The sequence below is a fragment of the Miniopterus natalensis genome, chromosome 14, assembly GCF_054644295.1.
Source record: "Miniopterus natalensis isolate mMinNat1 chromosome 14, mMinNat1.hap1, whole genome shotgun sequence".
Taxonomy (NCBI): Eukaryota; Metazoa; Chordata; class Mammalia; order Chiroptera; family Miniopteridae; genus Miniopterus; species Miniopterus natalensis.
In genome coordinates, this window is record NC_142094.1 from 43,682,802 (window position 1) to 43,700,200 (window position 17,399).

A 17,399-nucleotide genomic window follows, 5' to 3' on the forward strand; every position below is an offset into this window, starting at 1 on the left:
CACCAATGTAACCAGAGACTCAGCTCTAAAGCTATGTCTGTCTGTCTCATCTCACTATCAGGCTCAGTTTGACAGATATTGACTGAAATGGTCTGTGGGGCTTTGGGTCAATAAAAGTTTATTATATAGTCTTAATCACTGTTTCTAAAATCAAGTAGATTCAGGAACTAGGACTGAATATTCAAATGAAATGGGATTAAGAGTTCAGATCATTCCCCTGAGGAAAATGCAGCATTCTGACAAAATTACCTAAGATACAGCCCCCTACCTGTCAGCTCTGTCAGCCTCATCTCAGCTTAATTTACTCAGAGGAAGTTTTGCATGTCTGAACCTTGAACTTCAAGCCTCCTGGCCAGCTGACACATCAATTTGAACCAAGAAAGAGAGGGAAGAATCTGAAATCTTGACCAGGAGTAAGATAATTTACAAATGTAAACCATGTATCAGGATTAGACTTAGCCATTTGTCTTCTTAGAAAGATCTTTTTCTTTGAACAAGAGCACCCTTTAATTGAACATTTTATTCAACGAAGTTGCTTTACCAAACTCAACAAAAACGTGGTTTCTTAGGCCAGGGAAGAAACAGCTAGTAAAAACTTCTCTGAGGAAGAAGTATATCAGCTAGGATCTATCCCTCATCTTAATCATGAAAACCTGTCACTGACTCAGAAAAATGCCAATTATGATGATACTTACCCAGGACTGCACATACTAAAGGACGGCAGGGAAGGTTCTTATCTGCTGCTTTCTTCCTGTGTCGCATAGGCTTCAAACAAAAAAGAAATGAAATTAATAGGCACCTGAACTGACATCCAATGGCTCATCACATGGTTTTCATGTAAATAACATCACTACTACAGAGATGCTACCTTTTCTAGCGGTGGGGATGGGGTGGGACAGGGAGGGCTTATAAATGCTTCTCAGTTACTAATGCAAGCCTGTGATAAAAACACAACTCACAGCAAGACAGCAGCCCTACAGGGTGCTGGAGGATACTATACAACGGAAAAGCTGTTGTTTTTTACTTTGATTTTATCTATACAAGTGACATCACTAATAACAAAAGAGGTGTACTAGTACATCACTAACAACAAAAGAGGTGCACTAGTACATCACTAATAACAAAAGAGGTGCACTAGTACATCACTAACAAAAGAGGTGCACTAGTACATTCCCTGATGTACAATTAAGGAAAAAAGAAGACAAAGCAAATGTAAAGGCAGCAACAGTAGCAGTTACCAGAAAACAAAAGTAAGTTTCAGTTGTAAACCTCCATGTGATTTTTTTTTAATTTATTTTTATTGATTTTGGAGAGAGAGGAAGGGAGAGGGAGAGAGAGAGAGAAACATTGATAAGTTGCCTTCCATATGTACCTCAACCAGGGATCAAACCCACAACCTGCGATATTTCTGAATGTATCTCCAAGTTAGTAAATTTCCTGATCCTTCATATTCTATTTCCCCTACTACTCATACTACATTTTGAAAACAAAAGGCTTAGGCCAATGTCTGTGTTAAAAAATCTATGTTACTGATACATTTTAATATTACTACCATGGGTATATAGTTGCGGATCTTTCCGTCCTCTCCTGAGTAAGAAACAGCTCCTTGACACGCAAAAAAAAATCACAACAGGCCTGGGTCTACTGAGCAGCAGTCAAGCAAGAGTCCTTTAGCATAACATCCTACCCACATTTGTTCCAAGTAGGATCAATTTCATCCACCCCAATCCTGCAAACACACAAAAATTTTCCTCTAAGAAAAAACAAGAGGCAAAAGTCATACCTACCATTTTATGTAAGTTTACTCGAAAATTCATGTTGTCGTCATGCAAAAATGCGTTGGCATACTGATCCTAACAAAAATAAAAATACAGAGAAAAAGTAAGGAATGAGAGCTGTTACTTAAGAAATTCAGTTTATAATCTATCACACTTCCTACAAATCCTTGAACTTTAAGAGATACTTTCAAGGACCCATTGGATTGCTAATGAGATAATCCTAGAGCCTTTATGTCAAACCCTACTTAAGCCATGAGACTTTACTTTGGAGTAATTCTCAGTGTGTCTCTAACTGGTCCAAAATCTCTAAGCAAATTACAAACAATAAAAATTAAAACACAGGGACTTGAAGCAAATGCTGAGAGGAATCTATTTTCCTATTCTCTCTTCTTTCCCATCTGCCAAGGAGCCTGCTCTATTTGTGACAGCTTGAAGGTTTTCATAGGGGCTGCAGGATGCACGTGCACGCTCCACATGAGAATCTACAATTAAGAAGAAAGGTCTGTGGTGCACCAGGAACAGGTTTGGCATACCAGGAGAAAACTGCTGCACGGGCAGCATGGCAGTAGGCAAGATCCCGTCTGCCACTGGCTTCACTGAAGAATGACGTGATTAGATTTTCTTAGAAAGATTTTTGAAAGGCAATTACACTAGACCAACTGCTAATCAGGCAGCTCTTCTATAACTAGCTATCCCTAACCTGGTAAAAACTAGGTCATCTTTTCACAGAGAACATAAAAAGGGAAAGAATGAGACAGATCTCTCTCTACTCCACGTAGACCACCTTTAATGTTTTAATGAAGGGGAAGGTTGAAGCTACAAATTTAGCTCTAAACTGACGCAAGTTCTGCCATACCTATGTTGCCCCAAGATCCAGGGTGAGTTCTGGCCTAATTATTCAAAGCAAAAGTACCTCCTTACAAGGCAAAAGCACCTCTTCTTTAACTACTCAGGCTCTTGTCCACCAAACTGCACTCAGCCCAACTTCACACACTTTCCAATTGCCTTCTTTGGCTTGTCTCTCCACCTCCTCCCACAGAAAACCTGAGCTCTTTTTTTCATTTTGTGAAATGGAAAATACCCAACATGAGCAGCTTCAAAGGGGCAGGATTACTTTTTTCTAAAGAGGGTTAGGTCTCTTAAGCTATTAAGAATCTTCTAGTTCTCAATTACAGCAGTTATCATATTAATTCATGCAGTAAATATTAATTGAGCCTCTACTAAGTGCCAGACACTGAGACTAGACTGGTGAGGGAGACAAAATACCTGCTATCAGAGCTTACACTCTAGCAGGAGAAGGCAGACAATACAAAAGGGGCTATTTTCTCTCCCAAGCTTTAGGACCCTAAAAGTCAGGAACTGGGCAAGAAACGCAGAAAAAGTCAGCACTTTGTAAGAAATGAGCTAGTACCAGACTGGTGAGACCTACCTCTGCAATACATGTGAGGATAATCAGACAGAGTTTGCCACTATGAAGCCGGTGCTCATCTGTAAAATAAAAATAAAACCCTTCTCTCTAAATCATCCAGACCATGTTTTTATCAACAGAGAATAAAGATGTGTATCATCATAAAGAACATTTACTTTCTTTCCCCATAAAAATTCATGAATGATCATCAAGGTTCTACTAGAGTAATTCTTGCTTTTCTTCTAGGCAAAAGAATTCCCCCAAAAGATTTTTTTCTTAAATATTCTGGTAGTCTGATGGACAGCTAACTACATTCCTGAGAGTCATCTAATTACTGTAATGGTTCTACTGCCATGGCCCAAATCATGGCCATGTCCTTTGCTTCCGTATCAGCCCTTTGATTCTCAACAGTCAGATCTATTCTCTCTCCAACCTCTCCGCATCCACCAGCTATAAGCACCACCATCTATACCCACACCTCACTATTCGGAGTAAATTGGCATTGGAATCAGAAAGAAACTAACTGGAGACCATGGTCCAGCCCATGCTTCTCCTTAAACAGGAAAGCTGTGAACTTGTGATCATTTTTCTTCCTGCCAAAGTCATTCACTCTATGTAATACTTAGTACCTACTATGTAGCAGGCACTGCATTGGACACTGAACAAAACAAAGAACCCTGGTCTCCCAGGACTCACATTCTAGTTATTAAAAAAGAAGAAACCCAACTGGGCATGGCTCAGAGTTAAGCATTGACCTAGAATCCAGGAGATCGCGGTTTGATTCCCGGTGAGGGCACATGCCCGAGTTTCAGGGGCATGCAGGAAGCAGCTGATCCTCTTTCTCTCTCTCCCCTACTCCCTCCCTCTCTCACTAAAAACATTAGAAAGAAGAAAAAAAAAGATGAAGAAAACCTGAATAGTAGGGCTCTAAGCCCACACTCATGACCAAGAAAGAGCTACTCCATCCCCTCCAATTACCAGAACCATCAAAGCTTATTTACTTTCAAGGATCTTTATGGGTGAGGGGGTGAAATGGAGGTAAGAAGAGAGTCATACCAACTTATCCAAAACAGACAAATGGCTTATGATGTTTCAGTTTAGCTCTGGCAGGACTCAGATTGAAGTCCATTCTGGAGAGGAGATCTATTAACAGATTACAATGCTATAGAAGTGAGCTAACAGTATTCACCCTAACGTTAACCTGCTACTTTCTCAAAGATGGAATCTATCAACTAAAACATGACAATTAAAAAACATAATGGGGGTTATAGTCCAAAAATACACTTACCTCTCCTCAGATATAGGCAGTGCAAAAAGAGTAATGATGACAATCCCTAGCTGACATTCCCCATAGCTTATATAAGAGCCCCTCGGCACCCAGAAGAGAAGTGCCCCTGCCGATGCAAATCCAGATTCATAAGACTCCTCTACCTCTACCTCTAGACACAGATTTTCTCTAGCATTATCCTCCCTTCCCCCAAAACCTGATGAGCAACTCCCATAGGAAAGCCTGCAGCTACTTCTCCACTTTTAAAAATAATGTTTCTGAACGCAGAAATAAGGCAGATTTCATTTTGAACTTTTTTTTTTTAATTTAGAAAAGGACAATAAAAACTAAACTTAATCATACTACCCAGATGTCATAGCTGTTAAGACTTTGGTGAATCAACTTGAAGTCTATGTATAGATATATATGTATTTTTAAATATTTTTGCCTAATGTCTGCTTTTAAGATTAAGCAGATTCTCCTTTAAGGTAACAACACTCAAGTCAGAAGAACCCCAAGGTAAAAAGACCTTGAAAGCAGAATCAAATCAAGGGAGAGATAAACACAAAATTCTGGGGAATTGAGAGGAAAGGAGTGACTGAAAGGAAAGAAGACACACAGGTAGCTTCAACAGCATCAATAACTGCTTAAGTTGGGTGGTAGGTTCACATATGTTCATTTTATTATTATACATTATAATTTATATTTATCATACTTATAAACTTTATAGCAATATTTATATACATATTAAAAGTAAATATAGTTTTTCAATATAGAGGTATCAAATGATAGATAATAAAGAAGGTGAGGGTGGAGACGGGGGGAGCAGAGCCAAGAAAAAATGGCTTCTATGCTCCCAAAAACATAATGAGATCTCTTTAGCCAGGGCATGCAGAAGGTCAGGAGCTTAAGAGACAGGAAGAAAGCCAGTCCAATGAAACCACACAGGAGCCATTTTTTTAAATTAACACCTCATCATACCTAACCTTGCTCCTTGCCATATTTAGGCTGCCTGTTGGCAAAGACCTAATCCAGCCTGTGTTTAGAGAGACAGCCTGAGGCAACTCATACTGCAATTAATCTGCCCTCAATTTTGCCTTCCATTTTATAGATGGCAAAGTCACCAGGACAAAGAGGTTTATATAATCATTAAAGCTAAAAATGAGTTCCCAGGGCCTCAATTCACTGTGTTATATCAAGCAAAGCTAAAAGATCATTTTCAGGGTCACATCCAGTTTCTCTTTGCTGCAATATGTCGAGAGAAAGGAAGAGGTTACCCCTTTCCATAAAGGAAAAGCAATGGCCTCAAGGAACACTGATACACAAGAGTCTTATTAGCCTTGCCTGCCTGATCACACTTGCCAAGTCTCAGAGGTTCACCTCTCTGCAGCTCCCAACAGGCTGCTCTATGTTAGGAGTTTGTGATGTGGACTACTAGCACATAACTGTCTCTCTTGAGAATAACAGAAGAAAAAAATCTAAGTTTGTAAGGCAGAAATCTCCAAGAGCTAATGCAGTATATCTGAATGAAACAGGATTTAGACTCTGCCCGCCCAGCCTCCTTTTAACTCTGACAATTTATTTCCCATATTTATCTTTTAGTTCTCTAGCTCTGTCTACCATTTCCTTCTAACTCCAAAAGCCCCCATATCCTGGTCTTACCCTCTTACACAGCCTTTCAGCTCCATTCTGGAATTCCTGAAAAGTCTCATACCAGAAACCTGCCCAGGCCACCTGGCAAATACTTTATGCCTAAAGGAATCCTAAACTACCTCACAAAGCATTAGTCTCTCCTCATGGAAAGTAAAGTGGCAAAAGCAATAGTATTTTAGCAATTTGTTTCTACAATGGAACTGGTTTTTTTGTTATCTGGGGATCTGAAGCTTATCCATGGATCATAATTTAAGAACACAAACTTCAACTACTGAGCAGAGAGAACAGTTGGTTTCTAAAATAGGATTTAAAGATTCTCACAAGAAAGGCTTATAAAAAAAGAATATACACCAAATTGTTAAGAATAATTAATTCTAAAGAGCTTAATTCCAAAGGAATTTCACTTTGTTAGTTAACCATTGCTAGAATGTTTTAATTTTTAACTAATACTATTCCAATTACTTTTGTAATTAGGGAAAAAAACCCTTGTAAATGAGAGAAGCCCACTGGATAAACTAGTAGGTACTAAATAAAATGCTAATTAAAATATTCATGAAAATGCTAGGTATGGTTAAGGAACTATCAGTTATGAAAAACACTTTTGGAACAACTGGAAAAAACTAAATATGGACTGAATATTACATGATATTAGAGAATTACTATTGATTTTCTTAGCTATAATAATGGATATCTTAGAAAGTGTTTAATTTTTAGATACATGCCAAAGTACTTAAGGTGTGAAGTAGAATGATGTGTGCAACTTACTTTAAAATGATTCAGCCAAAATTATATCACACAAAGAAATTTAGAGACAAACCAAATGTGGCAAAATATTAATGGGTATATGAGCGATGACTGTATGATCCTTTCAACTTCTCTGTATATTCGAATTTTTTCACTTTAAAAAATTGGAGCCCATGCCGTAGCTGGTTTGGCTCAGTGGTTAGAGCATCGGCCTACGGGCAGAAGGGCTGCGGGTTCAATTCCCGATCAAGGGCATGTACCTCTGTTGCAGGTTTGATCCTCCACCCCTGTCAGGGTGAGTGTGGGAGGCAATCAACCAATGCGTCTCTCTCATGTTGATGTTTCTTTCTCTCTCTCTCTCTCCCCCTAATCCTCCCTCCCCACCTCTCTCTCTAAAACCAATGGAAAATATATCCTCAAGTGAGGATTAAAAAAAAAAATGGAGGGAAAATGCTACCCAAAAGGTTTATTTCCAGAGAATATTAAAACTGGGATATACTCCACTTATATGAGGTACCGAGAGTAGTCAAATTCATAGACAGAAAGTAGAATGGTGGGGTGGATGGGGCTGGGGAAAGGAGAGAATGTAGATAGAGTTTTAGTTTCACAAGATGAAAAGAGTTCAAGAGATGGTGGTAATGGCTGCACAACAGGGTAAATGTACTAAATGCCAATAAATTGTACAGTTAAAATGGTAAATTTTATGTTATGTATATTTTACCACAAAAAAATAATAGAAAGAAAAATTATAAACACAGATATATCTAGTATAAAGAAAATATACTTTTTTTAATTGAGTTAAAAAAAGACAAAATTGAGATATATACTGAATGAATTTGCTGGGTTTCCTCCCAATCCCTTCTCACTCCTAGCCCAAAGATTCTACTAGCCTACCACCAATTAAAAGACCACAGAAAAAACTTTCCCATCACCCATTTTTCTCCCACTTCCCACTCTGCATTTCCAGGGTGGGTACTGACACTTCTATTTTAAGTGTTAAGGAACACAGTCCCTCTGAATCTCACCTCTTTCTACTGTACTCTGTGCAACAGTCCTCTAATTCTCACCACAAGCTGGTGCTTTCAGTTCTTGTCCTCAAAAGGGAATTCCCTGAAGTGTGCTAATCCCCCCACTTCCCACACAAAAGAGTTTGCATCTACTTACCAAAATCTGCTAAGACAACTTGCTAGTTTTTGTAGAGACCATTTTTTCCTGTTCTATTTTGGAATACTCCCCCTCCAGCTCCAGGTTTTCCCAACACCACCTAACTGCCATCTGGCAATGAGAAATCACTGTTTTCCAATAATCAGGACCATTACCCTGCACAGAAGGCCCCAATAGTTCATCTTGTGGAAGCTTCAAAGTATTAATGCTATTTCTTGATTCTAGCTAAGCGGCTGCCTGCCACACCTTCTGCTTCCTGAGCCCCCAAAGTAGCATGCCTTACCTTTGGTGTCCTGCATGACAATGGAGCTATACTTTAAGAAGGTTATCAGTAGATTACTGGTCTGTACGTCTGCATCCAGTGGGAGTTCCACAGAACTTATAACTGCAATAGTACAATGAAATGCAGTTAGTGTATACTACTTAACACTTCTACCACCATAACCAATTTGCCAGCAGACAAGGAAATCACTAAATAAGTTTTTTCCGCAACAGAGGGAGGACCAAGTGCTTACCATAAAACCTTTATCTAGTCTTCCTAGGCCCCTGAAGCCCTTCCTATTTCCAAGATTAAGCCCAATGCCCTTCTCTCATATCTAGGAGGGCCAGTCTCCAGGAACAGTGCTTTTTTCCCAACATCCTAAAAAGGGTATTTTTTTTCCAATTACAGTTCACATTCAATATTATTTTGTATTAGTTTCAGGTTATACAGCACAGTAGTTAGACAACCATATACTATACAAAGTGTTCCCCCCTATATTTCCAGTAATAAAAGGGTATTTTGATTCCACTTCCAGCTCCAAATAACCCAAAAAGGTTCAGGGTCCTTCTTAAAGGCACTTTGATTTGTACCTAAGGGAAAGATCTGTACTGAATAGAAATGATTTTTGCTTTGATGCGTCTCCTGCTTAAAATAAATGACAATTCATTCCTAATAAGGAGAAATCTTGCTCCATTTTGAGAATAAGCCTTTAGGCTGGAAATACCCAAGATGGAAGGGGAAAAAGTTAAGGCAGAACTACGTTCAAATTGTACTCCTTAGTCCCTTACCCCTAGTGAAAGGGAGCTTAAAAAGAAATACCAGACTGAAAATAGGAGGACATTATTGCTTGGGACAGCCTGGGAATTGACTTTTATATACCCTGCGGCTGCTATTTCCCAGAAAAACTACCACACCACACCTCCCACTCTCTATGTCACAGTCCCAATGAACAGTGAGGGGCCAGACCAGGGCTGACCCACACAGAACAATCTTATGTAGATTCCCCAAGTTTCTAGAACTTTAAATTAGACTTAGACATTTTGTTATGTGCTTTTACAGCGTCTAAGACATAATATATAAGGAAAAGGAGGCTCATAATGGCCCAGATAAGCAAGGGAATCTATAGCTTTCTACTGTATTTCCACCCAGAAAGACTCAGCTGAGTTTGGGATATTCATAATATGTATTCATACCATAATGGATTCCTCTGGAGTTATTATGATATATGCAGAGAACATTTATTAACAATGGGAAACATTTGCATATTATGGATCCATAATACACAGCAAGCAGGGAAAAAGCCTCATGAGAAGAAATTAGTGTGTCCCACCCTTGGCTGTTTTCCCACAGTTCAGCCCCCAAGAACTAATAAAAGACAAATATACTTTTATGTTGAAATACTAAAAGGTCTTAATTCTTGCTATGGGTAAATGACCTGAGACTGTCATTTCAAACTACTACAGCCAATTTTGAAGCTCAGAGGCCATAATCATTCCTTTGTCCAATACAAAAAGGCATCTCACTGGTAGGTGGGACTTTTCCCCCCACTCATATATAGCAATAATTGAAAAACTGTCTTATATAATATGTAGAAATATATAAGTATATGTATTTTTACTTTACCAGAAAGTCCTCCCATGCCAAGGCTGAGTTGTCAAATGTCAAGTCTGAGCTGAGAACAAATGTTACAGCTAAACTGTTGGCTTTCAGTGATATACCTTTATAACTGGACTACTGAGCACCACTATAATTAAAAACAAAAACCTGAAACAAGGTTATAATATTTAGGACCCCTACAGAAAGGAAATGAGCTAGGAGAGGGGAAAAAGAACAAAATAAGAGAGGGTCAAATCCCTCATAAATTAAAATCTCCTTCCTAGGGAAATTATTCCTTGATCTTTGGCTTCATAATTCTTCCCAGCAGCCTTTGTCAAAGGGAGGCAGTCATTTGAAAGTGGGCTGACTCCATTTCCCACTAAAAAAATAAAAGCTCTCTAGTTGTAGGTAAGTAAGCACAAATCCTGCCATTGCATAATCAAGTGTGTGGGTGGAAGTGCTCACAATGAACAGTTTGAAAGGCAGTTCTCTGAAGCATCCAAAGCCCAACATCACATGGAACTCATATATATATGTGTGTGTGTGTGTATATATATCCATGGTAACCAGGCAGGCTTTATCCTTAAAGAGAAAGAACAGTATTTCCATTGGATTACTCAGTGACCTGAATAAGCAGAGATAATTAGGTAATCCTCACTACTTGTTCTTTCTCATTAAAATATCTTGGATTTTGTCTTTCAATTTTAAACAGATTCAATTTGCTACTATCATAGACCTGAATATCAACGGCACCTTCTTGTCATGCTTCTGTACCAATGCTGCTTGTACTACCTTGAAATCCTACTGCCACATATCCAATATGAAAATTTAAACGAGGGAAAGCAGATCAAAGAAGGTCATTTCACATACAGACAGTAGGGGGCACAAAGGAAGGATCAGTTAGATTTCCTATATTTCTTTACTCAAAATGAGGTCAACATTTGAGGCAAAACATCAATTATTAACAAAGATTATTTTTTGGTTATGGTGTTCCATCAAAGGCATTTAGCTTACAGTAGAACCAACTCAGGTGACACAATTTTTTTTTTTTAAAGAAATTTTTTATTGATTTCAGAGAAAGGGAGAAGGAGAGATAGAAACATCAATGATGAGAGAGAATCATTGATTGGCTGCCTCCTGCATGTCCCCCACTGGGGATCAAGCCCACAACCCAGGCATGTTCCCTGACCAGGAGTCGAACCGTGACCTCCAGGACCATGGGTCAATGTTCAACCACTGAGCCACACTGGCTGGGCTCAAGTGACACAAGTTTATTGGACAAAATTCACAATCTCTTTCTGTTACTTTTTTCTTCAGTTACAGCCATAACATTTATAAAGTGGGAAAATTTTTAGTTACTTTTTAGGGGGAGAAGTCTTAAAATACCCACCAAACTCCCAACTATAATACACTCAAAGCTTGTCATTTTCTAGGTGGAACTGGCTAACAGACACATAACAGTGAATTAATCCCAGGTTCACTCTTTCATTTATTCAACAAATATTTACTAAGCAATGACCATGCCAGGCACTATGCTGGGCAGATAGTAGTGATAAAAATAGACATGGCTCCCTGCCCTGATTCATGTCTTGGTTCTTAGTTGCAACTCTCGCTAACCTTAGGCAAACCACTTATTTCTCTGGCCTCAGTTCCCTTATTTGTCAAATGATAACATGAGATAACATTACTATTATACATTTATGTCAGTAAGATATTCATAAAATATCTCATATGAGCCTCACAAGTACCCTGAGAGTTTGGCAGGACTAGTATCACTGACCTCTGAGGTCCTTTTAAGATCTAGCACTTCATGAGTCAACCATTCCCTGAGGAGGACATGTTGGAATTATGTAGCTTCTTACACAGAGAAAAACACATAACTATCTTTTCCAAAGTTTTCTTTGGGGCTTAAGGAGTCCTAAAGGATAGTATTTTCCAATTTCTTAAAGTGAAAGAACAGACAACTTTGTTCTTTGTTGAACACAGCTATGCTCACCCTGAAAGATTCAAAACCATATTAATCAAGAAAACAAGAGGCTGAGGGCTTACCATCAGAGGAGGGTGGTGTGGTACCAAGTGGTGTGGCTGGGGTTGTTGGAGTAGGACTGACAGGGGTTGTCACCAAGCCTATCTCTGGATGACTCTGAAAAAGAACACAGATGCTAAGGAAAGAGAAAATCCAGTTCTGAGTTTTCTCTGATTAATATCCTTTCTGGTATCCTTGGCCTCAGAGACAGACAGCTCACTGAGGAGGGACTGCTTCTACATTTAGTTCCCATGACTACCTGATTACTGTTGACGCTTGCTAAACACTAATAAGAAGCTCCGTGGGCTAGTTTTTTGTAAGCAACTAAGTTCTCATTATATAAGTTTTTCTGAAGAACCATACAAACAAATAACTGGACAAAACAAATACACAGGAATATTCTACAAAAAAAGGGTGAAGCATCTACAGTCCTATCTGAACCTGGGAAAGGACTACTCTCATCAGATTAACCTCATCTACAGACTATTCTAATAACTACATAGTTGACAATAAATGCAGGTGAGCCAAAGGGATAACAGGTACTATAAAAAGAGCTATGCAGCCCAGCCGGGCGTGGCTCAGTGGTTGAGCGTCGACCTAGGGTCCAGGCAATCGGGGTTCGATTCCCAGTCAGGGCACATGCCCGGGTTGCGGGCCTGAACAATGACTCTCTCATCATTGATGTTTCTATCTCCCTCTCTCCCTCTCTTTTCCTCTCCCTGAAATCAATAAAGATATATTTTAAAAAAAAAAAAGAGCTATGTAGATGATAGCCTCCCTGTTCTACCACAAGCAAGAGTGTGTGGGATGGGGAGGTAAAGACATGAGGTACGCATCCACTGGGGACCAAAACAGATGGCTCCTCTGTCCCTGACCTACCTTAGCCATCTCTGCCACATCAGCTCTTGAGAATTAAGCTGAGTGTAAGCTACTTCCTCCTCCTCCCCAACAGCTTTACCAGCCTTTTACCTTCCTTTAAAATCAGTTACAGTTACAGAATTCAGAAAGCAGACAAGGAATATAGTAAGAATAGTAAATAAAGTCTCTTATGTTATCAGTCATGAAAAATCATGTGTCCTCCTAGGCAGACCCCAAACCAGCACACTGCCCTTTAAGCATGACCTTTTCTTGTTAAACACAATCAGTGGATCCCATACACATCTGCCCTTTGAGAAAAAAACATAAACAAATCTTTCTTTAAAAGAAACCTAATACATATTTTAAGCAGTAGGGCTTTAAAATGAAAACGCTTTATCAATTTTTTAAGACAGCTTTCATGGACAGCACTTGAGTTCTCGGCCTATTTTAGTCCCCTCTGTTTCAACTACTGAGGCTATCCCTTAGGCAAATGACCCAGCACTCAGTATTGACTTCATGTTTTTATTTGTAGACCATTTTTTCTGTTAACAACTAACCTTATTCTGGACAGGATATTTTTTTACTTTTCTTCTCTAGAAATTGATGATATAATAAGATAAGTGACTTGGCCTATTTTATCTCCAGTCATAATTCCAGTGGTTTAGAACACAGAAAGCCTGATATAAAAATCCATATGGGCAGCCCTGGCCGGTATGGCTCAGTTGGTTGGGCGCTGTCCTGTGCACTAGGAGGTTGCCGGTTTAATTCCTGGTCACGGCACATGCCTGGCTGCAGGCTTCATCCCCAGTAGAGGGCACACAGTAGACAGCCAATCACTGTTACGCTCTCATATCAATGTTTCTCTCTCTCTCCTTCGCCTTCTCTCTCTAAAAATCAATAAACTATTCTTTAAAATAAAAAAATCCATATAAGCAAACAATACAAAGGGATTTCCAGTGAGCCAAATGAAATAATCTCAACTCATCTGGGTTAACAGGATCAGTAAAAACTGGTTAAAACCATTAACTTTACATGTTATCAGACCCACTTTGCACCAGATGGAAACATACATACTTGAGGACAGCACAAACCAAAGGCAACTGGTGCAACTCTTTGTTACCACCACTTACCAAAGCAGGACTTCAACAGGCAAAGCCAGAGGCTTGTCAGGAGAGTGAATCTGTACGAAATTCAGGAAGAAAATGAATTGAAGTTTTCAAGATAACCAACCTGAGCTAACACTGTGATGAAGTTGCGATTTAAATGAACAGCTTCATAGAGTGCCAGAAGGATGGCCTCATTGGTTCTAAAGAAAAAGAGAACAAATTGAAGAAGCTCTTATAATAGAGGAGTTAGAACAATATAACCATCAACATCAGATTTCACCCTAGCTCCTCATGATCAACGCTTTTAAGTTCCTGGTACTTCCTTTATTGCCTTATCCCTTTGTCTCCTCATCCAGCATAAGTGTATACAGGCAAGGAGAAAAGAGTAAAGGGCCTTAATTTTAATTCCTTAGTTCTTATCTACTTCATTCACTATTTTCACTCTCATTTTCTCACCCCAATTCAGTTAAGTCCTTTACTGGCTCAGATACCCAGCCCTCTTGCATTTCATTCCAAAGACAGCTGGGAATAGTTTCTCAGCTTCCTGGGGCTCAATAACAGGATCCAAAGTAGAGGTTTCTAAGAGTCCTTTTTCAAGAAACATTTGATACATCACCAAAAAAGTGTGAATTTATAAAAGATTAACAAGAGATAACGTTTCACACTCTCATATTCAGTCTGCAAGCCCACATTAAATTCAAGTCACCACATAAGAACGTCAGGCACTTACTGTACTGAGATTTTCTCATGGGCATCTGCTATGAACATGTTGCCCACCTGTGGAAGAAAAGGGGAATTGCATGCTTACAGTAAGAAAATATAGTAGGAGCTCTGCCTAAGAAGCCATTCATTGATCAGTGAAAAAACAAGCTACTTGCTGCCCAAGGGAATTTGGAACTCTGGGCTCATCAGTCATATACACACCAAAATCATCTCACTTTGAAGGTCTTAAAAGAATCATAATAAATTTTCATGAGAACACCACTAAATCATCTTTCCTTAAAGGGACTTAAAAATAATCCTAGCCCGGCAGGCATGGCTGAATGGTTAAGCATCAACCTATGAACCAGGAGGTCACAGTTTGACTCCTGGACAGGGCACATGCTAGAGTTGCAGGCTCAGTCCCCAGTGGTGGACGTGCAAGAGGTAGCAGATCAATGACTTTCTCTCATCATTGATGTTTCTATCTCTCTCTCCTTCTCCCCTGATCTCTCTGAAATCAATAAAAACACATTTTAAAAAAACAAAAAACCCCAGTACCCTTTGTCCAGCTCTCCTCCTCAATGGGTAAGTATAGTAACCACTGACAGCGAGCAAATGTTAACCTAGACATCATCACTCTGCATCTTTCCTGGAAGTTGCTTTGTTAAAGTAAAAAACTAATTCATGAAGAACAACACAGAAAGTAGGCTAATTTCATCCGACACAAAGTCGTCTTCAGGGGAATACTTGAGTTTCAGACCAGAATTGTCTATGCGAGACCAACTGTCCATCTTTCAGATCACAAAATCTTTAGTTTGTGTCCGAGGCAGGGCAGGTGAATAAGTAAATGTTGCCTCCGATATGTATGATATCAGAAGCATTGAGAGAGATGCCCATCCCTCTAAAAATACCTTTCCACCTGTTTACTGATGTCCAATCCAAAACTATGCAGCTGGAGTTTCATTTGTTTGTTACAAAATGTTTTCTTCTTGGCTAAAAGGCAAAGATCCCTAAGAGCAATATAATTATAAGTCATCTAACCAAACACTAATATAGCGCTCAAACTGCTCTGACCTCTGAGAGACTTTAGTTATTGATGCTCAGAGTTAAAGAGCTTATCAAGTCCTCCCTGAGAGTAGGCTCTAAGAAAGAAGGGGGAAAGGACAATAGGCATTGGGCAAGGGGAGATGCCTTTTGAGGGGTAGAGGGATGACTATTTCTTACAATGAACTCAAAATTGTCCTGTCCTAGGGCTGATTATTTGACTACTAATGCCCAAAAAGACTTTCTGGATCTGCCTAGATTCTAAGACCTGCTAGATTTATCTCTTAAAAATTAGTTGCAGATTAGCCCAAAATGCCTATGATACCAAGGTTGAGAAACTTTGCTTAGCAGTCTTGCAAAGTAGATTAATAACTTTCCTAGACCATGGACCTCTCAACCCATTAAGCCTTTAGACGGGTGGCTCAGATCCACTAGACCAATCCCTCAACTCCAGGACCAGCTATGAGGAAACAAGTGGCGACAGAAGATAGCCAAGGAGTACTCAGGGTTAGATTCAGATCTAAACCATCCTTTTCTGTATTTCATAGGGTCAGTCCTCAAACAAGGTCATCTCTTTAGAAAGCAGAAATCTGCCTTAATATGCACCTTTATTGTAGCCTTTAAAAACTAAATTAATTTGAAAAAAATCTGTCTCAGAGAAATCAGAGCTCTCCTTTCCCCTATCTCACTCTAGTTTGAAAATCACTAAAAAAGATACAGCTCTCAAAATAATCTGCTCTGAGTAGCCCTCTCTCTCATTAGCTCAAACATCTAAACTTCTGAGTCCAGATTTGTCTACCTCTACAGATCTCTTACATTTCTGAGCAGGAGAGAAAAAACAAGTAGGACTTACCATATTTGTTAAAGCAGACAAAAAACCGCTCTGGTGTTCTTCTTCCTTGTCTTTGTACTGCCTAAACAAAAATAACTAAGTTCAACTTTAGTATTATTTATCAACTACATCTTTGTCTTTAGCATTCTAAGTAATCAGGGCAGGGCACTCACAGAATTCACTGACTCCAGAAAACAAAGCAATATGACAATCTAGTCATTGCAGTTTCCCCTGAAAGCTAAGAGGCACGCATCTGCTCCTGAGGTACTGGCTACTTTGGTAGAGACTTAGAAAGCAAGCTGCAAAAGTGTGAAACTGCTCTAACATATGGCTGATCCAGTTATTTCCCAAACAGACTATTACTTGAAAAGTGTGACAGTGAAATTATTTCAAGACTGTAACAGTGAAATTCTTGTTTGTTTCTGAAGGAAGAGGATGGGAAAATCTGAGTGCTACACTATTTGTGGAGATGGGACAAATTTGAAAGTCCAACACCCAATCATGTGTGAGGAACGTATGGAAAGAAGCAAGAAAGATCCTGCCTGTCCCTTGGTAGGATCGAGGACACTTCTGGTTTCCATTCACTGAATATCAGATCTTTCCCCGTTCACAGCAGGAGGAAAAGCAAGCATCAGTGAAGAGAGTCCCCAGAAGAGACAGGGACTCCAGAAAACTACAGTTGATTCCTAATGAAAAAGAAACACCTAGCAAGCTAGACCTAATTCAATGTTTTCTCCTTTAATTTTTTTTTTTTAAGCATACAAAAAAGTAGTGCTTCGCTGCCTTTTTTTACACAGAAAATGATATGTGTGTGATACACTGGGCTAAATGGAAGAGCCTGCTTGTGGCTGAAATACTAGTTTAAATGCTCTGCAATAAAATACTAAAGGTTGCAAAGAATGTGCCTAACTGTTTAAAAGTAAGATAAACACTAGCCTGGTGGCTTCTCCTCAGGTGTT

At 39.2% G+C, this 17,399-nt stretch overlaps 1 protein-coding gene across 1 annotated transcript in view; it reads right to left on the minus strand.

Moving 5' to 3' along the window:
• Positions 1–17,399, minus strand: part of ARMH3 (armadillo like helical domain containing 3) — a 129,160-nt gene that overhangs the window by 97,997 nt on the left and 13,764 nt on the right. The window contains exons 10-17 of the mRNA XM_016219937.2: positions 16,462–16,522; positions 14,593–14,639; positions 13,987–14,062; positions 11,922–12,015; positions 8,298–8,399; positions 3,208–3,266; positions 1,788–1,853; positions 696–765 (exon numbers count right to left, since the gene is read on the minus strand). Coding sequence (XP_016075423.1) covers positions 696–765; positions 1,788–1,853; positions 3,208–3,266; positions 8,298–8,399; positions 11,922–12,015; positions 13,987–14,062; positions 14,593–14,639; positions 16,462–16,522 — 575 coding nt within the window. The remainder of the gene's footprint in view (positions 1–695; positions 766–1,787; positions 1,854–3,207; positions 3,267–8,297; positions 8,400–11,921; positions 12,016–13,986; positions 14,063–14,592; positions 14,640–16,461; positions 16,523–17,399) is intronic.